General features: G+C 25.4%; 2 protein-coding genes across 2 annotated transcripts in view; one reads left to right on the top strand and one right to left on the bottom strand.

Annotated features, from left to right (window-relative positions):
• The window catches only part of LOC112690064 (ionotropic receptor 93a), a 48490-nt gene that overhangs the window by 96 nt on the left and 23696 nt on the right, over positions 1-24698 (bottom strand). The window contains exons 2-21 of the mRNA XM_025563978.1: positions 21716-21846; positions 16206-16341; positions 15519-15671; positions 14411-14515; positions 12474-12623; positions 11348-11462; positions 9125-9233; positions 8907-9068; positions 7918-8085; positions 7009-7221; positions 6792-6898; positions 6261-6330; positions 6126-6203; positions 5781-5936; positions 4744-4906; positions 1946-2169; positions 1501-1684; positions 514-592; positions 209-363; positions 61-155 (exon numbers count right to left, since the gene is read on the bottom strand). Coding sequence (XP_025419763.1) covers positions 61-155; positions 209-363; positions 514-592; positions 1501-1684; positions 1946-2169; positions 4744-4906; positions 5781-5936; positions 6126-6203; positions 6261-6330; positions 6792-6898; positions 7009-7221; positions 7918-8085; positions 8907-9068; positions 9125-9233; positions 11348-11462; positions 12474-12623; positions 14411-14515; positions 15519-15671; positions 16206-16323 — 2604 coding nt within the window. The 5' untranslated portion in view covers positions 16324-16341; positions 21716-21846. The remainder of the gene's footprint in view (positions 1-60; positions 156-208; positions 364-513; positions 593-1500; positions 1685-1945; positions 2170-4743; positions 4907-5780; positions 5937-6125; positions 6204-6260; positions 6331-6791; positions 6899-7008; positions 7222-7917; positions 8086-8906; positions 9069-9124; positions 9234-11347; positions 11463-12473; positions 12624-14410; positions 14516-15518; positions 15672-16205; positions 16342-21715; positions 21847-24698) is intronic.
• LOC112690086 (coenzyme Q-binding protein COQ10 homolog A, mitochondrial) lies at positions 18550-20949 on the top strand. The gene is made up of 3 exons (XM_025564008.1): positions 18550-18791; positions 19956-20138; positions 20202-20949. The coding sequence occupies exons 1-3, from the start codon at positions 18727-18729 to the stop codon at positions 20644-20646; spliced, it is 693 nt and encodes a 230-aa protein (XP_025419793.1). The 5' UTR covers positions 18550-18726; the 3' UTR covers positions 20647-20949.

The following is a 24698-nucleotide window of genomic DNA, read 5'->3' as shown; positions in this document are numbered from 1 at the left end:
ATAAAAAGAAAAAAAAAGACTGTTCATTTTACAATTGTGTAATTTTTAAATTGTCAATACTTAGTTTATGAATGGTGTTATAACTATTTGGCGATGGTTCTTGTATTTATTTACAAGATATTCAAATAAAAACGACACCAATGATGATAATACTCCTACAACAGATAAAAAAATAAAATACTACACTATATTGTAATAGGAAACATACCTAGTAGTAAAACAATAAATGATCCTTGCATATCATTTAAATTCACTTTATGGTTTGTCACTTCCATTTGTGTGGTAGTCCAACATTGGTCTTTTTTAGGTAGACTGTCCACCAACCATTTATTTATAAGACCAACTTTGTGCATTTTTTCTATTCTGTAAAAATATTAGTCGGTTATTATCAAGCAATTTTTTTTTTTATTAGGTTGTCATAACTATTTAGTGGAATTGTTCACAGAAGTATTATTTTAAAGTCTGTCTACACTAGTACAATCTGTTTACTGTTTTGAAGTGGCATTTACTTACTCTCTATTTATTCGACCGAGATAAGGACTCTCTTTTGATAACATCATGGCTAATTTTTCTTCTGCAAAATCTTCATTTCCTTTAAAACATTGGTAAATATAGTAAATAAGTATTAAGAATAGCTAAAAGGTAACAACGTTTAACTAAAAAATATACTATGTTTGAAATTCTAACAGTTTGTTGGTCATGAAAATATTTACTAAAATAAACTTAAGAGTTTGTATAAGACTTTAATAATTTTTGTAATAGTACTTAATTATATTAAAGTTAAATCCCATGACATTACTAAAATTCAAGAATGGCTTTAATAAATCAACTCTATTAAGTATTCCATAATATCTTTAAATAAATCAAAATATTATAAATTATATAAAATTAATACTATTCAAAAATATATGTTGAAAACAGTGTACATTTATGTAAGAAAAAAAAGTTAAAACTATTACAAACCTTGCTTTTACTTAGAAAACATTAATAAGTGTAAATTTACACTAGTAAATGGTATAACTAATAAACATGGCTGTAATTGATGGAAAAATTTTTTTTTCAAACCATTAGTGATGAATTATAATACTGACCTTGACTATCTACAATATGAATTACCTATTTAAAACAATCCTAGCACCATTGATTATAATAATTAATTCTAGTACATTTTTTTAAATATTGTTCTCGATATAATGTTAAAATAACTTAAATGTAACCTCTGAATATTATTATTAGGTAGGTTATTATTGTAGTTATTAAGTAGTTATTAAATAATTAAAATATTAAAAAAAATTTTTTTTTGTTATTTCAATAAAATACTAATGAAAACTATAACTAGACCCACCGCATTTAATATTAAAAAAAAAAACACAAGTAATTAACATTTTATTTTTGAAAAACTGTACAAGATCATGAAAAATATAATTAAACCTGAATGAAACCAAAATTAACAAATATAATTACATTTTTCTTGCTTATAAAAGTTTTAGAAGTATTTACCAATGGCAAAGTCACATCTATTGGTTCGCAGATAATCGTTTTTCATAACGTACATCAAGTTGGTACGGCGGTGAATGAACGCGTATTTACTAGATCTCACTCTTTCTATGACCGGTAGCGATAACTCTTTATGATGTTCTGCTTTTTTTATTAACTCTTTGATCATCGTGTCGTCCGGCAACGTCTTCGTTATATTAAATTAATACATATATATGTTAGAATAAACACATTATTTTATTATAAATAGGTATTAGGTAGACAATACACATTAATATTTGCATATCTACAACCACACGTGTCTGTGTACCTATCGTGTATCGTTTTAACTTATACATATTAATTTAACTATTACGATATCTGTTATATTTGCGAGGGTAAGTTTTTTTTTTCCATTGCAATTAACATAATACGAATTTTGATTGATATCTAGATACGGTTGTCTTACAGTAAGCAGCGTATGTAGATTCGAAGAATCCGGTATTCCCCATGAATATCCCTGTGGTGTACGAGCCATTAGGTCAGCCACATTAGATATCATTGCATCCATCTGAGGAAACGTCAAATATGCCACTAAGTTCCCGCTGTAAGTGGTAACAATAACCAAAACGAACAGCCACCAGGTACCGACTACCAATCTACCGCTATCGGCATCGGGTAGATGAGCACCGCCTGAAATGAACGGTACATGTTTTATATTATAGGCAAAAACAGTGATCGATAAGGCAATACAAATTTATAAGCTTTTATTATTATTTTAAATAGCAAACGCAAGTATGCGATTGCTTTTTAAACACTCTAGTTACTCGTCAATTGTCAAGTAGGTAAACGTATTTAGTAAAATATGTATGATACAAGTGATATTTATTATTTTGTACATTTATTTATTTATTTTTCATTTTCATTTATATTATTTTGTACATTTTTGTATGTACTCGTATAACCATGAAAATGTGAGTGGACACACAATTAAGTAATAATATCACAGACACAGAACGATAATAATATAGATAGGTACTCGTATTTCAATATATTTTAATCATTTTATACGAGTTCGTGAAGCTTGTATGTTGCATGAAGCTCTTCAAAAACTTATACGATGAGTAGTTGACTATTATAATTCTATTAAATTTAACAAATTATATTTCATATATTAATATAAGTTTTAGAGCTGTAGAGTTCTAGATTTTATTACAAAATAATTATTTATATGCAGTGGCAGCTCGTACTATGGCGCGCGTGCGATGGTGCGATAACACTCCATACGTAGTTTTAAAATAAAATGAAACTTGCAATTATACCTGTTATAATTATTAATTTATATTTTGTCAAATTAATTTTAATGATTTCAAATTCTATTGGAAAAAATATAATTGGAAAAAAATGTCATCGTAATCCGGAAATTTCAATACAATAGGAATAATCTAAACACTTAACACGGGTCGAGCGAACAACTACGTTCCGTAGTTTCGTTGGTCAATTCTCATCATTTCGTTCGGTCTGTTAAAGAGTAGGGAGTACTTGATTATCCATTTAGTGGTATTTAATCATATTTCATAATAATAATTAAAACCACATTTACGATATTTTTCAATTGACGAAACATATTTTCCTACACCAAGAAATTCATTATTATAGTCGTTAATTCTTATTTCCATACTTAACAAGACTCTTTATTTTTCTGATACAATGATTACCTATCAATTTATTATTACCTGACATTGATTTAAACTTAAGTTATAATATATGTATTTTTACTTTTCAATTCCTCTTTATAAGATATAAAACTATTTCCTATGCTATAAACTATCCTAAATAATGAAACATTTTTCAACCACCATCGCCTTTACTTCCAACTCTTACAGTATGATATTTAATATTATTTGATCAAATTTATCAATTTCTCCCGTATGGCCGTATATGTGTCACGAGCATAGGCGTAACTAGGGGGAGGCTTGGAGAGGATGAAGCCCCTCCAAAATTTTTTGGGGAAATTAACCTACAAATCACTATAGAGTATAATAGTATTAATTTTAAGTCTCCAGCAATGCAAAAAATTATTATGTTTCATAATATAAACAATAGATACGGCTTCACATATGTTAAAAGGGTAAGTATCGTCTATAATGAATATCAGAAATAATGGATTTGAGTCCTCAATAAACAAAACAAAAGAAAAATCTAAATTTTAAATATTCTTTCGCAATTTGAAGAAAAACGTTCAAAAATTGTCAAAAGATATTTTGACGATTCACCGAATGACGAACGAAAATTAAAAGCAGAACAAGAACTAAAAAAAAAATGCTATTTAACCATCGACTCGATTATTTCTAATTTTAGTTGGAAATATGAATAGATGGAAAAAGTTGTATCAGATTTTGGATTTTAAAATAGAAACAAATTGTTTAATATGAAATCAGAAGATGTATGTAAGTGGTTAAAAGATTTAGCTATGAAGTACTCAGAAGACCTCAATGGATTTGATTTGTAGGTACTCAGAGTTAGAGCGTTTTAAAAATCAAGCTTCGAATTAAATGGATAATTTTAAAACAGCTACTCCTTTAGAACTATTAAAATATGCATTTCATATGGCTATATGGCTTTTTAATTTTTATATTTTTTATAAATTTGTATCTTTTCACCACATAATTGTATTACTGTAATGTCCCCAACAATAACAAATTAAAAAGAAAAAAGTAACTTATAGCCTATAGGATAAGTAAATAAATTAATGTTTTACTATATTTAATGTTATTAATTCACGAAGTGTCATCAATGGATGGTCTCTTCGCTCAAACCCCCTGTCAGAATAGATGTAAATAGTAGTAATTATTTGACTTGTCTGTTAATTTACCCACTATTTGTCTTTTCTATATAAACTCCATTATCACTTGTGCTTATTGTAAACCGTAATTTTACAGATTGTACAATTATCTAGCTTAAAAAAAAAAAAAAAAAAATGTTATTATTTAATTGGGTAAATTGAAACATTTTATGTTCATTGTTCATCATTATGACATCATTATTCATTACAAGTTTTGTTCCAAAAAATATTTTATTGATAGTTTATCGTCCATAAATATTAAATTTTTAAATATATAGGTAACCGTAATTTTTTAAATATTATGAAGTCGGCAAATTTAATCAGTTGCCCCAACCTTTCAAAAGTTGAAATGATACCCTTGTTCTAGATACTCTTAAATATTACAATTATACAATATACGATAACATTTAAAATGTGCATACCTTGTTGTAATAGTGCGCCGTAAACATACCAAAAACAGTTTAGTGGTGAGTTTAGACCTCCTTTTCTTGAAATGTTGTGATATTCATAGTATGGGCTCAATATATGAAACAAATTCAGTAAAGGTCCCATGAGACCAACTACAACAGCTATACATAACCAAGTCTAAACAGAAAAATAATTATAAACAATAATGTGCGACTCAGATATTACTATTTGTTTTTAAAAAACTATTATCATAGTGAAACAATAAAAAATCATAATACAACATTTAAATATAAATATTCATATTTTTTGTTAGTAGGTAATACTTATGGCTATAAAAAAAATATATTACTTTGAATGTAGATAAAATAAAACTAATAAATTTCATAGCAAAATCGTCAAAAGAAATGACAAGATTTATTATAACCTTTCCAAATAAAATCCTGCCTGAGCCCTTTAGAACCAGGCTAACACTGATAAAATGTATCAATAAAACATTTAAATTATCATATAAATATAGTAGATACTGGAGAGTATTTCTTCTACAATAGGGTTTTATAAATAATAATTAAAAATAAAAAAAATTATATCTACATTAATTAAATTGTATTTTATCATTTAAACCGATAAAATAGAATTTATATACTTAGTCATACAGGTATATAAATAGTATAAATATAGGTGAATCATGAATTTCTTTATAATATTGATAAGTGTTTATAGTTTATGTTGTAGAATTTATACGTAGGTATATAGGTAATCTACATGGACTGACCGTAATAAGACTTTAAAGAACGGTTGCTCTAGTTCTATATATTTGTTATTTGTTATGTTATTGTGTTAATAATTATAATGATAAGTAGAATAAAATTTATTGTACTCGACAACTACATCCAAGACACTATATAATGGATAAGGTGGGTGATATTCATATATAATTAACCCTTTTCAACTATCACACAATTGGGCTGGCACTGATGATCTATAAACTATTTGGATCCTTAAAATCTGTATTAATAATATTTTTATCCGTAAACATTAAAGCTTGTATTACCAATAACGTAAATGGAGCTGTAAACAACAAAGCTCGACTTAATTCTTTTGGTCTAGCTATTAAAATTTGATGAGACTCTAAACTTATATGTGTTGTGTAGTTGATAAATACTTTATTTGCTTCTTTTACAGTGAATGCAGCTGCTGCCATAAACACCTATGTACAAAAATACTAATGTAATAATATCATAAAATAATCTTGAGTGTGTACAATTTATGTTAATACAAAGAAACAAAATAAATATTAGTTTGAAAATAACATACAGCTATAATATAATATATTAATTTTAGATTATATTTATAAGTAATCAAACGGTGTTTTGAAATTTTTTTGTGTGGGACTCACTTTTTCGGATCGAACAAGGTCAATAATTTTATCCCACAATAGTTTTGAAACTGCTGCATCGTATTCACCCAGTACATTCTATAATATTTAGATTGTTAATTAAAATAAATAATAAAAAAAATTTTGTTAACTTGCATTTTGCGTATATAAATTTCTTGAAATATTATTCATATTCTCCATATTCGATACAACGTTTACATTATACCTGTCAAAAAAGTATGTACATTTTATTCACAGTTATTATATTATTGGAATAAGCAATTCAAATCATACTAATTTTAGCCCTGGTAAACATGATCATAATTTTAAAATATAATTTATAATTGTACCAATATATGTTAATCATATCATAGTGCAAATACATTAGGGCTAGCGTATACTAATATTTTAGTTCGTGGGCTTTTATCGTATATTATTCATTCAATTATAAATAATATTAATTAAATTTAGAAATTATTGGGAGAAAAAAATGTTTCTTATATAGGAACTAGATCCTTTCTTTAAGCCTGAAATGGAGAAGGATTTAGTTATTTTTGAACTTGAAGGTAGATTAATTAATTTTTGAAAGGAATTTTCTGAACACTGTAATGGTTATATTTTAAAACTACTGCAAAGATTCTAGTATTTTTTTATATTTTATATATATTTTTATATACTTAAACTCACGTAAAGTTTAATGTTTTTGCCAATTGATTGATAATATCGAAAACTAAACCACTATAACCAACTAAATGCCCACTTCCATTGAAGTTGATGATTTGCCACGGTGGAAACTAAAAAAATTGTATTTTTTAAAAAAAACGTTATTCAAATAATTATAGCTACATGGCTCTATAATATTTCAAAACTTAAAAATTACATAAAATTATAAATTGTAACTTACATGAAACGTAGCAATAGGTAATGCTATTCCTCTAAATCCGTATGCCAAATGCAGAAAAAGCGGTTCAGTCAGTTTTAAACCAGTTTTGGAGTTCCAATTACCCACTGGAAGTATATAACAACCACGACTGAAATGCTCTTGTCCCCATGTAACACCGGAATCAATTTGCCACGATGTGCACGTTTCGCAAACATCAGATTCATTTAAACGAAACTATCAGATAAAAATAACATAAAATAGATTGTTTAATTTAAAACAAAATTTGAAACAAATGTAAAATAAATAAATTTAACCGTTTTTTAAGTAGGTATATTTAGTTTAATATAATATAATAACAATGTCGAAAATAAGTTTCAAATTGCAAATTATAATATTATTATTTAAATTTATTTAAATACTATATAATAATATAATAGTACTTATATACCTACCCAAAGTCATAAAATATAACTATGTCATATGGTTCTATGTTATTGTTTTTATATATATATATTACTTATATTTGTTATAACTAGGGAACGAATTTATATGCAAATGCATATATGTATTGGATTAAGTTTTTTGAAATTTGATGAGAATTGTCCCCGATTTAGATCATTGTTATTAAAATAACATTAATTTTACTATGCATATTTATAGTTTTATATTGCACATTTTTATTTATAGTACATAAACTTGTTTTACCTTATATTTTCACGTTCACAGCCACATAATATAGATAAAATGAATTTTACAAGTTATTCATATTGAAAAGGAATCGGAGTTAATTTCACACGTTATTATTAATTAGGTGCATTATTTTTAATAAATTATTTTAAGAAATTTATGTGAAATATCTGCATATAATATATACACAAATTAAATTATTAATATTTCCTTTTTAAATTTTATGAGAATTTCATATTTTACCTTAATAAAAGATACCATTGATTGTCTTCTATCAATTTTCGATGGTCTAATTTCATCCCACTCTTCTTCTGATACTCGCTGTGATAATTCAATTTCCTGTTGAATCAAAGCGCTGAATGCCATTATAAACATTGACATCAGTTCATCCACTAAACACAAAAGCCCACCCTGAAAGAATATCATGAACATATTATTTTTGTAACTATAATAATTATTTTTTAAACAAGTGACAAACACATTTATAAATATTAGGGTGCTAAATACAGTTTAAAATAATAAAGAAATTAATGGTTAATTAAAAACATTTTGATGAATTAGTTTAGGTACTGTCAATATCTATTACAAAATATTTGCGAAGAACGTTAAGCATAATTAAAAATACGATTTCAATGTAATAATTTGTTCATGAATATGTATATAATCAAATTTATCACATCGAAAAATATACCTAAAATATTCCATTCATATATAAATTAGGTACCTATGTATTATTATGCAATAAGTTTTTATTAAATTTTAAGTAATTATTCAAAGTAAAATATATGCCAAGAACATAAAATATATACACATTTCATATTGATACTCATTTAACGTAGGTTAACCTACTATATGTGGTCTATGTAGATACAGTGAAGTATTTTCAGGGGGTTTCCCAGATCTCGAACCCTCTCCCCCCAAAAAAAAGTTTAAAAGTTAAATATCTTGCTATGAAAGTACATAGAATGAACACATTAACTTACATTATGTGGTTGTAATGTTTGTATAAAAATAAATTACTTACTTGTTAATATATTATTATAGGTATTATATTATATTATATTATTATTGTACCTATTATATGTATTGTTAATAATATTATAAAATGATTTACTTTTTATACAAATTTAACCCCTCCCACAAAAGAAAAGAAATTGAAAATATGCCACTGTGTAAATATATATGTAGGTATTAACCTATATAATCGGTACATTATTTTATTACAAACTTACAGAACATTTGGCAGCTGTTTTTGTAGTATTATAAATAAAGGATACATTTTCCCCTTCATTCAATAAATTGGCAAATGAAGAAATATTACTCCTGGACGAATCTAGATCCGGAATAATAATAAGCCAACTTTTTTCCGTTGACATTAAATTCATTGATTTAGCCTAAACAAGGAATTTAAATGTTTAAATTGGAATATGCATTTTTTAAATATTCTTACCACATCCAGAATTAAAGGAACATAATGTATGCTCACGATGCAAATGAAGTTTAAATTCGTTTCACTCGCTTTTAAAAAATATTCCAAAGCTTCCATAAATAATTTCCTCCTTTAAAAAAATAAACACATAATATAATGATTTTTTACAAGCCCTGCGGTGTACTTAAAGAGTAGATAGCTTAAATTTTGTAATTTGAATTGATTTCAAATTGAGGGATAATTACTTAGTTAACGATAATGATATGATCGATATTTTATGGTCCATAGGTAAGTTTTTCACAAAGTATCTTTTAATCTTAATTTATGTTAAGCCAAACGCAAAAAGTACGGTTTCGGGTAAATCGAATACGTTTTCTTTTATATTTTTAATAAACAAGCATATATTTTTTTTTTCGCAATGCATAACTTATTAGAACAGTAAGCACATAACTAATATTTAGAAATTTAATAAAAAAAATACTGATATTTCTGATTTGTTTATTATAAGCAATTTAGATTATGGTTAATAACTAACCAAACTTAATCTAACCTAACCTAATCAGTACCCCCTCATTCACCGTATTTTATACTTTATTTATTATTGTAGGCCCTTTTATTTTTCATGCACGGCACACGGTGAAATACTGAAATATCAATATATCATGATAATATGATACCATCGATTAAACGGATTAGCATTGTTTAAGCAACACCCTGAAATAATTATAAAACCTGAACAAGTAATTGATGCATATGCTAATTAACACCACAGACGTCTTCAGTTATTGTAGTTACAAAAATTGTATTTAAAAATATGTTTTATTATAAATTTGTGTAATAAAATGTTATGTTTCTATTAAACACTTGTAATTTGATCATTTAGTTATGAATAACGACAGTTTTTTGAGATGGAAAAGTTATAACTATGTATACTTTGAACTTTTTGCTTGTGCCCTCCTCCCCATAAGACATTTATAAATACACTCCTCTAAGTACCATAGGCGTAACTTGGAAATTTATTAGGGGGGGGGGATATAATTACATATCTAACGAAAAAGGTATCCAAGGCTAAACGCCGCTTTACTACCTACATATTATGATATAAAATTATTTATTTTCTAACATTATATTAGATAAACGAAAATTTAAAATTAAGATTTGAAAAAAAAAAATGTTATAGTAATAACTATAACCAGATGTTTTGTACTTATTTTAAAACAAGGTATGTTAAATATCAGAGGGGGTACTGCCTCTCCTAATTTTTTTAGAAGGCAATTGCCCCAATTTTTCCCCTCCAAGTTACGCCTATGCCAAGTACTTTTAATCTTGTTGGTATTAAAAATGTAATGTAATATAACTTGCACATGACAATATGATTAATTTTTTGATATTAAAATGTATTATTATGTACCTATTATTCTATTATTGTTTTCTGTTTTAAAGAATAATAATAATAATTTATTAACTCCGTTGCTTCCTAAACGGCTCCTGTCTATTGTTTTATTATTCCCAAACGGCTCTCGTCAAAAAAGGTTTTACGAACAGGTCAATTTCCAAACGGTTGAGGTTAAATTTGTATACCGATTTCAGGTTGATATATCGATATACTGTGTATTGGTATATTGTGTACTGTTATATTGTATACTTCAAATTAATTTTAAAAACAGAATACCGAAAATATCTATACCAAAGTGAAATATACATATAATATTATACGTACTCGTACTCAGCGAGTATCATCATAATCGCCAAAGCTTGAGTATATTATTTCGTCGTGTATATATTACTCTTATATCGTCGATATCTAATCTATAGCACATGTGTTCATGACTAATTGGCAATATCGACAATAATAAGTGTTTAATATAGGTTCATATACCGGATATGCCATATGGATATGGCACACAATCGTGTCAGCTTGTGCAGTTTGTAAAAAACCGGAGCCGTTTGGAAATTTACTTGATTATAAAACCTTTTTCAACGGGAGCCATTTGGGAATTGACCTGCTCGTAAAACCTTTTTCGACGGGAGCCGTTTAGGAAAAACGGGAGCCGAATGGGCTATGCCCATTAACTCTGGTAAATTCGTTATCATTGATATAATTTTCAATTTAATAAAGCTCACGTAGAAGTATACACTATCTCAAATAGGTATCGACAAACAAATACCGATTTACTACATATAATGTACTATATTTACTTAATTTTCATTTTAATTAAATAATGGAATATATTAACAATTAACCTTTTCCATTCAGATCCTTGCGTATAGATTTCAAAGATTGCTATTGATGGTGATACAATTTTGGTCGAATAGTGTTTTGTTAAAGACGTAACCACATTTTGCACAACGCTATTGTCTGAAAATGATAAGGTAAAAACATGATTTATTTAAATTGTTGCTGTCCAGTAGTTTACTTTAACTTCAGTTATCCTAAATGGGCTTAGTAATTTTCATAGAATTAAAAATCTAATAATTTAAAATGTATTGAGGATCTTACAATCGTAGATTATAATCATTAAATCATCATAAAACAAGACATGCAAATAAAAAAAAATACTTAGTAATTACATATACAATGTACTTATTTAAATGACACAACAGGTAACTAAAATAAGTTTTAAACGTTATTTTTCAAAATTTGTTTAAGTATAACTTGAAATGTAGTTTAATTTATTTTTATAATTATCACTTACTAATACTTATAGTAAAATCAGTTTTTTTGAAAAACAAAATCTTGTTGAATGATATTTGATACTTTCAATTTTAAAATTAGTAATTTAAAAAAAAAATTTAATGAAAACTTGAATATATCATATTTTTATACTAACTAGTTAATTAATAAATTATATAATCGTATTATAATACTATCAACTAAAAACATCATAAACCATGACTTTTTGTATGTAGTTATAAGAATATAAACCATTGCTGTCTATTGTGTAAGAATTAATTTCTTTTTTTTTATTAAATTCGATTTCGTAAAGAAAAGGTGCTGAACATTATTCCATAAACAATTTATATAAATTTGGAGTTATCATTTAAATAAGAAACGTAGGTATTAAGCTGGTTCCAGGTCACAAAGTAAAAATTATTATTAGAACATATTTTATAGTAAATTATAAACAAGTATTTTAAATGTTTATTTAAATAAATAAATTAAATGATTATAATGCCATTGATCAATTTTATTAGGGATTATCTGTGCCCATTTTATTCCGTAAGAATAAAACCGTGATATAAACCATCGATATCTACGAGTTAACCAAATGAGTGATATTAACCATAAGAGTGATAAAATGATAATCTAGAGAGTACTATTTTTTTACAGACTTTAGGTTCCTAATATTTTAAATGCTATAAAAATTACCAATAGAATTATCATGCATCAAAATGGCTGATTTCCACGAGAATGAATTTGTCATTCGTAAGTCCAATACCATTTGAGATAGTTCCGAATTAGGAGTGGTTAAAGGTATAGTAATTGCCTCGTTGATTGGTAGTCTTGGACAGTCAGTATCTAAAAGTTATAAAAAGTAAACGATTAGAATCTCAGTAGTGCAAAGAACGGTTATATGTTTGGAATTTGTTTCATTTGATTAAACGATTACACCGAAATCGTAAAATGCATTTAAGTTGTTTTTTTTTTACAAAAAATAACTTTCGAGTGTCAATATATTTTTGTTCATTTTAACTAAACAGAATTTTTCATTTTATTACTTTGTTTGACTCACAATAATTATTTATTATCCACCTCTGTTCTAAATATTTTGTGATCAAAGTTAAAAACGTATTATGACAAATCACTTAAATATAATAAATGTCGTGACGGAAGGAGCAATTTCTCAAATAGAAGTTATCTTAAATAATTAAGTATTATTCTGTATGTAATATTTGTACAAGACGACACCATCGAGATTTTGCACTGAACCAAGGAATCTAATAAATTCAACGAAATCTAATATTAAAACACGTTTTATGTTTTTGATGTCAAACGTCCTAATCGCAAAAACCGATAATATTCTGTTCGTATGTTACATTTCAGCAGACACTTTGTTTGGTGTCGTGGACTTCTCTATTTTCTTACGTTCTCAACAAATGTCGTGTAATTAGCAAAATAACTAACAATGAACGCGTTCGAATTGTAATGTTTCCAAGCACTTTTCGTTGAAACCGTAGGGTAAAATCCAACGGAATAGATCGCTACAATATTCGATTCGACGACCCACTGTCAAACGGATTTTTATCCGTTCCACGTTTGCGTCGTCGTCGCGTTTTGAACCCCAGGTTGAGAATTATTGCCTTATTGGAATTAGTACATTCTCAACACATCTTCCGAATCATTTAGTGTGTATAATGTGTACACAGCATTTTCTACGTCTATACACGTTATATTATAGCTGTGTCTGTGTAGTATTATCATGTATATTATACTTATGCGTGTAACATTGTGTTATCCGATACGTTGTACACACGAGTTACGTGTTTATTTATAAATACTTGTTAGTTTTATTGTGTATTATTCATAATTTATAATTTCAAGTATTAAGTAATGTAAATTCATAAGTAATTTTGCAATATTTCATTTTTCACAAAACAATTACAATACCGTATATTGTGTGTTATACGTAAAGCTTCGTCGAAATCATACGTGACTTTTTATTACGCCGCAACTTTGCTGTTGGTACGACCACGACGATAATTCACCGTGGTTGCAAAGTTGATGAAACTGACGATTATTTAGTTTGGAATTTAATCAAAAATTCAAAAATAACGTGGATCTGTGTTTTAGATAATGCTGCTCATTATATTGATTCGAAGAAATTAATTATTACATTTAAAGGAGAAGTTTTAAATGTTTTATTATTAATGAGTTGATTTAATTTTATAAGTGTTAATTTAAAAAAAAAAAAATTATATTTTACAATTGTAATAGGAATATCATGCATTTTAATTATTTACATTATTAAATATATTAGACATGTCCATCAATTTTATTTTGTACATGATAGATAATAGTAGTTATTTTGGTTTTTAATTATTATACTAATGTGACAAAATTATAATTCTAAATTATCAATGTATTTAAATTGATAAGAGAATTATTTTCATGAAAAAAAAATAATTTTTAAATAGAATACTATTTAAAAATGTTACTATTTTAATAATAGTAAATTTTATTTTATTTTCTTACTTTATTAATTGATCATTATGATATTTAATTAAAACATAATTTGTATATATTCTTACTTAATTGAGCTAATGCTTAAAGTTTCGTTCTAATTATTGATATTTAAAATATATAACCTGTTATGGAAATATATAAGAATCCGTTAAATCCTTCGTACTCAGCTCTGTAATATAAATTCCAAATATCATCACAGAATGACGCTATGAAAATCGAAACAATATCTAAACACGAACATAAATTAAATTTGTTATTAGTGCATACATTTCAATATTCAGGTTTTACTTATGATCTAGTCATAATTAAATGAAAACAAAATTTATTTATCCTCAAATTGCTCATGTTTCCGGCTCACACAAAGAAAATTAAGGCGATTACAACTAACAATAATTATTTGTAAATTTGATGCAAAAAAAAAAGTAACAATAACGTGCCCTGATTCTACGATATTAAATAGGTGGGTATAATTTTGTGGTAAGTTTACGTAGGATTGTTCTCTCTAGAATTCTCTGTGTGCCACAACAACAATTGACCATCGATTTGGTAATAAAATGAAAGTTTATTATAAAATCAATGATGTTACACTAAACCTTATGGGTTTTTTTTTTTTTTTTGGTGGATGCATTAGAGGTCACTTTATCATTAGCCATTACATTCAAATTAAAAGCATTTATCGTACTATTTAAACCAATTTATAACCCACGATATAAATTTTTTTTCCGATTTTTTAAAAAATAATTTATAGTATACATATATATATGGTTATTAACATACTTAAATTTTTAAGTAGTTACATAACATATTAAAATAGTAAAAGCAAGTATAAAATAAAAATATTTTAGTTCATATGAAGATGCCTAACAAATATTTAATTAAAGATATTGCTATTATTTTTGCAACTATTTGTGAAAATAATTAATACACTTCTTTCTTTTTTAACTGTGAAAATAATCTCAACTTTTTTCAGTTTAAACAATGAAAACATATAAGTAGTAAGATAGATAGTATAATTTTTTATCATATCAAACTATTATATTCTATGCAAATACGCAGACCATAGAAACTAGTATGCATTTTTATTACCTTTTAAATTTATATTTTTATTACCCACAACAATCGAAATAAATCTACATTTACTAAGATTATTTAAATTCAAGAAGTAAATGATGTTTTAATCGTTTTCTTACGAATTTAATAACAATTAAATAAATAATTAATTAATCTTACTTCTAGATAGTTTTATGTCGGTTTTTTTATAAATTTCAACAGAAACTCCGGCTTGTTTAAAAATATCTTCTTTTAATTTATCAACATGTCCATTAACGGTGTTCCAGATTTCATTGTTTGCACTTGAGATAAATTTTGGATTTATAATTATCACTAAGTTCATTAAAATAATACAAATAAATTAATGAATATTTTAATCTTATAAACTTATTTTAACATTATAAATTCAACATCTTATTATATTATATTTAAATAGATTAGTATTTAAGTATAAAAATCTGGATGGTAAAAAAAAAATGTAATCTGATTTTCTTAAAAATATATTAAAAAGTCTCTTTCTTTATTAAGTTCAAAAATAATTGTTTATTACATTTAAAATTTTTTTTTTCTCGGATAGGTAATTAATCTTATTACTCAGTTCTTACTTATTACAAGCATTAAAATATTTTTATTATTTAAACGTACAATTAATAACAACATATCTTAATATTAACTTTTAAGAATGTAGATATACAAATGTAAAAAGAATATAGTTATTACACATTTTATTTTATAAAATATTTTATTTTCATCCATAATTAATCAGGAATGGCATAAATTCAAAATATAATATTCAACATTGGTGTTCTAGGAAATTTATGAGTGACTTTTTAAATAAAAAAAGAACTTAAATAATTTAATTATTACCGACTGTGTCGTTGCTCTTTGAAGCCGAGTCGATGCTGTAAATGTTGAGGCCATAACACAAATATTTTAACCATAAATCTAACACAATACACAGTGTGGTGAAGTTCATCGTGGCCATCTTTCGTTGCAAGTATAACTACAAAAATACAGTTTTAGCTTATTTTTGTACTGACAGTATTAAAAACATAATTGAATATTAGATGAACTATATGTCATATTTTCCAGTATTAGTTTTTATAATTATAACTATCAATATAGTTCGTACAATGAATGAAACATAAGCCGGTACTATTACGGTACTATTATATCACATAAACATCACTAACCATCACGCGATGTACCCACACGAATGTCTGCTGAACAAAAACTAACCCATCATAAGGGTAGTTTCGTTAACCTCTGAAAACTAGGTCGTGTAAATAAATAAACTGACGAAGACAAATTCTTTAATAAGCTCACCCCATAAATGAATCATACGTGAATACATGAACATTATGAAACGATTTAAGTACTATTATTAGTTGATCCATAATACTCGTACTATTAGGTTTTATATTGATATTATGTGATGAAAAATCGTAATAAAAATTTAAATCATCTTCACTCAAAGTTAAAAAAAAATTGTAATACCTAATATAACATATTTCTGTAAACCTAATATTAGAATATAATCATTAGTAATTCTCAAATATATAACAAAAAAATAGTGTAAAGATTATAAATGTATAATTGGCATTTATGTATATATATTAAATTAACATTTATATGTACCTACTCGTATGTATTATATGAATAATATATATATATATATATATATATTTATGCACCTTTAGTCAACAACACTCACATTATAGATAAAATATACCTACCTCAAATATTAAAATAGGAATGTAATGAATTATATTACAATGATGTTTTTTTTTTATAAATGTACGTCATTTCAATTCAACAAAAATTTATTTGCCTTATGAAATAATTTTAAATTATTGTAATTCAAAAACTAATAAATTTATGAGCTACAAAATAATATATCTATGACTACACAGAATGCATATTTAACTATATGCATGAAAAAATGCACATATATTTGCAAAATTATAGAACCGTCATCTCATAGGTAAACTGTACAAATTAGATGAATTAGGTAGGTATCTATATATTAGGATTACAAATCAACATTTCAACAAAAAATGTTAGATAAAAAAAAAAAAAAATTATTAAAATTAAAGTTTTATATATTTCATATTTTAGTTTAAAAATGTGTTCTTATTGAAAAAAGGTGGAATTTTTTAAAATTTGTATGCTTTTGTATAAAATTGCGGAGACAACTAGAACGTAATTGAAAAAATACCGATTCGATTACAATCGAGTACATTTTAGTTATCGCTTGCCGCGTTCTATATAGGTTTTTATAATTATTTTAGTAAATGAATAAGACAACTATTTTAATACAACACACAATTACGTTATATGGAAGTCATTTAATATGGTTTACAACTATACGAGAATCCCAAGGAGACTTCCAGTCCTATTAAGTCACTCTTCAAAGTCAAAACAACAACTTCCTAGTTTCGTCGCAACCTAAATGTTACGAGTATTCCACACAACACTGGATAAAGATTCTTGGTACCTAATTCAAAAATATTGAAACTCAAGGGATGAAAAGTTTTTAATCATTTATCTATAATTCTTACTATAAAAAAATGCTGTTGTCAGATTTATTAAAAAGTTAATACCTACTATAAAAGTATTTTGTCTAGAACATAGAAAAAATACATATTTATACTGAACTTTCTGTATCTATTATTTTATACAGACATACAATTAAAATTATTCAATTATATTATACTACCAGATTTGACATTTATTTTCCATAGAACTTCCGCATGCCAAATAATAACACGCATACAAAATAATACCAACAAAATTTTTTAAACATAGGTTACAACAGTATTTTTATCATAATGCAATGAACACGAGAAAAAATGTTCTGACCTAATAACTTACTGAATTTTAAATTTTTATTGTAATCATTGTATGATATTATTGTTTTATTAGAGTAAATAACTTTTTTCATTGTTTATTACTTTGTCGTTTTATTTTTTCAAGTTCACAAAGTATTATAGTACGAAGCGTTTGATCGTACTGAAATGCTTCTTTTTTTTTTTTGGGGAATAACTTACTATTTGAATGTTTGACGTATTCGATATCATTAACTCACAACAAACACGTCGAATGGATTCCATTAGTGATAAGAATGTTCGAAGACATTGTGAAGATATCACGTGGGTATGATTGAAATAATTCCGCGTTGTTATCTAGTACTGTTGATAAGTTATCGCAGCATTGTTATCATCCTAGGAAATCGTATTCATTCCGCGCCTTTCATGTGCCGAACATAAAGTATACAGATGACGATTTCAATTTATTATTCTCAATAGTTACCTAATATTTGATTAAAATTACGTAACATTATGCCAAAGGTTCTCTGTTTGTGATATTAATTTGTCAGTTAAAAACCATGTCCAGATCTACGTTCATAAATTTCAAGCGATTAGCTGATACAAATGTTTGTTTGAAAAACAGGTGACAATTTTTTTTTCTACATTAAATTTACCATTAACATTTAATTTTGACTACCTACTTGAAAAATTATTTTTACTAATCGATTTTCTTTTAAAAAATTGATCAATTTAGTTCATATCTAAATGGTTATAATGAAATTAAGTATAGCATATTGCAATTGTTGGGTTTGTCCTTGATGGATGAATGTTCTTTGGCATTACTTAATATTTGTACAGACAAAATAAATTAAATTTAGTTATTTTCGCCTACTCATTTTAGTTAAAATTAATAGAGGTCACGATGCTATAAAAATGAATGAGTTTCACAACTTCTTATATATTATTATTGATAATATTTTAATAAATCATTAATAATGGTGTATGATTAAATTTATTAATACAAAAAAAGTGAGAATTCAACCGAGTGAGATTTTTTATTGTAAATTTATAATTATTTTTCTTATATTTGTAATTTGTTTGATACTTATTCAAAATCTTGTTCTTATGAATTTTACTTGTAAAATTAATTTATATTTATTTGTAAACATCTAATTTGCTATATTATATGTATTTTTTTTTGTGTGAATTTTATAAGACTATTTTAATAACCTATCTTACCTTGAATTTATTGCATTTATTGTATTTTAAAATAAATAGGTGGTGTTATGATGAATTACTTTTTACTACTTAACTTATCATCTAACATTAATTATCAATATGTATAAGTACATTTAATATTTATTTTAACCATGAGAAATGGCTATTAACAAACTTTAAGGGAATTTTAAATCATGCATTTTAACAGGTGTCTGCTATTCAAAAAATAAAGTATTCAGTTTCTTCATTTTATGGAATATATACATTTATTTTTAGTAGATTTCTAAGATTGGAATTTGTCCATCAAAATATATTTGACTGTATAATTACAAATATTAAAATCTAATTATCTAAAGTATATTATCTAATGTATAAGCTATATATTGTCATTATATTTACATGAGAAACCCAATTTATCTTTAATGAGATTTTATTAAATATTCTATGTATCTTGTAATATGTTATATTGTTGACTCTTAAATAATATATTATGTATAATAATAACATAATATATAAAGAAACATTTTAATATTTTTATTAAGTATTTTATTGTTAATTATAATTATAATTGTTATTATCTATATTGTAGAAAATGGAAACATATTAGTTTTACAAATGGAAAACAAACTATCTGTACAATTAGTGATTCTTCAAAAATAATTATAACACCCAAATGCTTATGTTATACTCAAACAAGAATGTTTATTAATTTTTTGGTACCTGATGGTGGAAGAAGTAATAAAAAGGTGTATAGAGACAAAAAATTAATTGGGTAAAAAAATTGCAACAGTAATAATATTTCATGTACCTAATTCATTGTTTTTATATTGTTTAGATATTCTCCAATACAAATGTTTGATGTTATTCAAGATACAGAAAATTATAAAAAATTTTTGCCATTTTGCCGGCAGTCTACAGTCATATTAAAGGAGAAAAATCATGCAAAGACTTATTTAGAAATTGGTTTTCCACCAATAATAGAGAGTTATGTATCACATATAACATTTGAGCATCCTTATATGATCAAAGCAGAGTGCCGCGATGGAAAATTGTTTAAATATTTACTTACTCAGTGGAATTGTGATCCTGGATTAAAAGATAATCCAGGAACTTGTATTATCAATTTTTTTGTATCTTATGAATTTAAATCGCAACTACATTCGGCAGTAGCTAATATGTTTTTCAATGAACTAGTTAAGCAAATGGAGCAGGCATTCTTTGATGAAGCAGCTCGACGATATGGAAAACCATGTATCAAAGCCCAAAAACTAAAATTATAATTTTTTTATTTTTTTATTGTTGTTTCAAGAGAAATAACAATATATGTTTTTTCTTGTAATGAATTATGTTAAAGAGTTAGTGTTGATTCTTGTGTTAATGTTAATTGAAGGGCTTTAGAAATTTACTTATTAAACTTTTATCTCCATTATGAAATCATTGTTATGTAGTCAAAGAAAATTGATAACTATTGTGTTAACAATAAGTTGTAATAACATCTACGGACTTGATAAGTCATTTATTGTAAATTTGTAATTATAACTAGGTATATTGAAATACTGATAAGTACTAAATTATTCACTAATTTTGTTATTGTAAATTTTATTGTAGAATTACAATTAATATGCTATTATACTATTTATATATATTATGTAATTATTAGTAAAATTCACAGACTAATGAATGTTATTAAATTATTGTTTATTTTCTATTGCCCTTCTTAATTTATTATAAATTATGATTTATTTAGTGTAATAAATACGATTTTGTTAAAACCAAATTTCAAGCCACCCAATGGAATCCACCTATTAATAATTTAAAGCAGTTATTCATAGAAGTAAAACTCAGTGTAAGAATTAAAATTATGTTAGTTGTCTGTTACATTTTTATTATTTTACTATATTAAGTCCTTAGAATTGCTGCGTACATATTTTACTCCTAATCAAAAATGTTAATAATGGGTGATTTTACCTGGTATTACATTCATATCTGATAAATATGGTTTGCATTTAAAAGGGTCTATAAAAATTTAAATGGGTCCTTACTTCGCACAAATAGTAAATAATAGTTAATATAATTCCTAGATATTTTACTGAGTGCTTGGTTAATATCTGAAATAATGTTGTTCATAATGTATTTTATTCATATTGCCTAAAACTAATTGGTATTATTAATAATGCCTAGAAATTATGCATTTAAGTTAAGTTATCCATATTGCCAGTAACATATCTATAGTAATAAATTACAAACAACAATATTATTATTCGTACCTATTTTCTTTCATTATGTGGGATGAATGTCTTACAATAGTTTTACTTGAAGATGATAGATCAGATTTGGTTCTTTTATTACCTACTTGACCTATCAATTGATTTCTGTTTACGTTTTCTAGCACAAACACCTAGATTCTTTGAAGTAATTTGACCAGTGGATTTTGCTAAAACCTCAGTTGATTGTTTAACATCATCAAATATATCACTGAACTGTAAAAAAAAAAAAATGGGTAAATAAAAGTTAATTAAAGAAATTTCCTTTTATAAAAATTAAGTATTATTACAAATATTTAATACACAGTATTAAAATCCTAATTGGTATAATCATCTTTCAAACAGAAGCATTATAATATACAGTTTTCAACAATGATACATTTATTAACATAATAAGTGACAAATTGTTCAGTATGTACATAGAAAATAAAATTAAAATTAAAATAATAAAGGGTCGATCTAATAATACATCTTTCTCATTTTTATTCTGACAACATCCAAAGAAACTGCTTTTAGTCGAAGGACCATATTACCATACAGTCAATCGCCATGTCTTAGGATACATAGATAAAGAATATATTAAAGATATATTTGTATGTGTACATAGATTTAATTGCCTTCTTACTTTAGTGTAATGCAACCATGAATCCATTGCCATAATAAAATACATATTTTGTGTAAGCCGAAGAATGTCCAGTATCAGTAAATCAAATCCTGAATTCATTTCACTTAATTTCAACCTTATTTAATTTATATACTGTCAGGATCTCATAGACCAACAATAAATCAAGTAGGTAAGTGCTATCCTATCTCCTAGCTTTCAAGGTATACAATTGCCGTTTTAATGCACCATGCATAAATAATATTATATAGGTTGTAATGATAATGCATTTATAACATAAAATACTTAATTAAGGAAATGTCTATGCATAGTAAATTCCTAACTGTCCTTTGACCTATCAGTACATGCACAAACTTCCAATATGTTGAAGAGGCACAATGAGACATTATAATATTGTTGTATACCAATATAATAATATAATACAATATAATATGTGGTACTTATTATTTACATTTATTTTTTGTTTACATACTTTAATTTATACACCCTAACATATTTTATTAATATACATCATCTTTAACATTGTTTACATAAATTTAGAGCAAAGGTTCGGTATATATACAGATTAATATTAGCATACAGGGAGACTAGTACTAGAGATGTAAAAGTATTATGTGTTATACCATTTGGGATATATAGTCTTTTATTTCATGAATTAGAATAAAGTAAATTTAATTTTGCTATTTTTGAAGTATAGCATATTTGAAGTATTTATAGATTTTTGAAATTATATTGCTATTTTTTGTTAATACGAATAATAATATAATGCTTTATTCTGTATTTTTCATAAATATTGTTTATATTGAGTAAAAAAAAAATATTGTTTGTATCAAATAAAATATAGTATTCATTTATAATAAGAAAAATTACCACATTTTTGTTTTTATCACGTTTTTTTTTAAATTAATTATCAAAAGAAGGTAATTTTAAGTTTGATTATAAATGTTTTAATTCATAAGATACAATAAACAGTCAGTAAAAAGTAATAAATTTAATTCAATTTTAGTTTACAAATTTTTTTTTTTTTGGTCATATAGTGCGTATTTTAATACTCAATACTATAAAATCCAAACCCTTATAATATATGGTTATATTACAATACAAAAAAAAAAAGGTAAATCTCTGAACTATTTCATCATATTTTCTTTTATTTTAAAATGTTGCTTTATCTTAATTAGTTATAAAATCAAAAGTATCATTATATAAGTAATGAAAGTATCTATCAAGGACGTAATAAAGATTATTTTTATTATAATCTATTTATTTAGTAACAAAAATTATGGTAATGGGGATGACCCTCTTTACCTATACTACTGGTATCTAGTAATAAAATAATAATACAATATTAATAAAATATAAAAAAAATATACATACACTGAAACAACATTTATAAACAAATCAGTGTTAAGCCAACACAAACATATTTGGAATACAATACAAATAAATAGACCTAAGTCACAATACGCACATACAATGCCGCAACTATACACTATGGAGCTGGTATGTAAATCTGAATTTGGGTCCTAAATATATTTTCAAAAAAATATTTACCTACTATAAATAAAATATGTCACCCGGTGTTTATATTATGGAAGGTAGTCTAGTGGATCTTTAATTTTAAATGACCTGCATTATTTTCTGCTATTTCTGTTCTACGAATTGTTATTACCACAGGATTATGAATACTTTAGTAATATAATAGTATTTATAATTAATGGTATTGCATTTGGTTATTGGCAATGAGTTAGTAGTTGGGTATGTTATTTGATTATAAATATTTAATAATATGATAAATATGTTTTTTATATTTATCAATTTACTTCAGTTAAAATGTCTACAACCAAATTCATAATAATACATCGTATGGGGCCTATAACGGTTTGGGGGCCGATATGCAATGCACACCTTGCACACCCGATAGTTGCGGCACTGCACACATACAAACCCCGCACTTGTGCAGGTTAAATATCATAATGATTCATACGAGTAAATTTTTTAAGTTGTATGCTGTCCTACCAGGAAAAGTGAGATTTAACTGGTTAAAAAGACATAGACATGGCTGTAATAGTGTATAATAATAAGCCACATAACTTTTAATAGCTTTTAATAGTTTTTCAAAAAAATAACGTATAATGTGCTACAGTAAAAAATAATATGTTTAACGATATATTTCCAACTATCGATATATTGATATAATCAGAGGTGAGTTTCCCAATAAGCAAAGTAAGCAGCTTCCTAAGGTAGAAAATCTTACAGTATTTAAATTAATACATCAATCGTAAAACAAAATTCCTTATTGTTTTATATTTACAAATATTATGATGCAATACTTATTTAATTGTCCAAAAAAATGGTTTTAATAATGATGTTTCATAAAAATTATCATTGAACATTTCTATTAAAATTTAGTGGACATTCATTGAAATGTTTTCAAAGCATGATAAAT

The sequence above is a fragment of the Sipha flava genome, unplaced genomic scaffold (genome assembly GCF_003268045.1).
Source record: "Sipha flava isolate LNK unplaced genomic scaffold, YSA_version1 113_pilon_pilon, whole genome shotgun sequence".
In the NCBI taxonomy this organism is placed as follows: Eukaryota; Metazoa; Arthropoda; class Insecta; order Hemiptera; family Aphididae; genus Sipha; species Sipha flava.
Note: the sequence above shows the minus strand (reverse complement) of the source record. Positions and strands in the feature narration are given on the sequence as shown.

Bases quoted from the DNA above. Each gene is read 5' to 3' on its own strand.
- LOC112690086 (XM_025564008.1), top strand. From the start codon at position 18,727: ATGTCCAGATCTACGTTCATAAATTTCAAGCGATTAGCTGATACAAAT. The intron at 18,792-19,955 runs GTGACAATTTTT...TCTATATTGTAG, and splicing joins AATGTTTGTTTGAAAAACAG to AAAATGGAAACATATTAGTT. The intron at 20,139-20,201 runs GTAAAAAAATTG...TATATTGTTTAG, and splicing joins AGAGACAAAAAATTAATTGG to ATATTCTCCAATACAAATGT.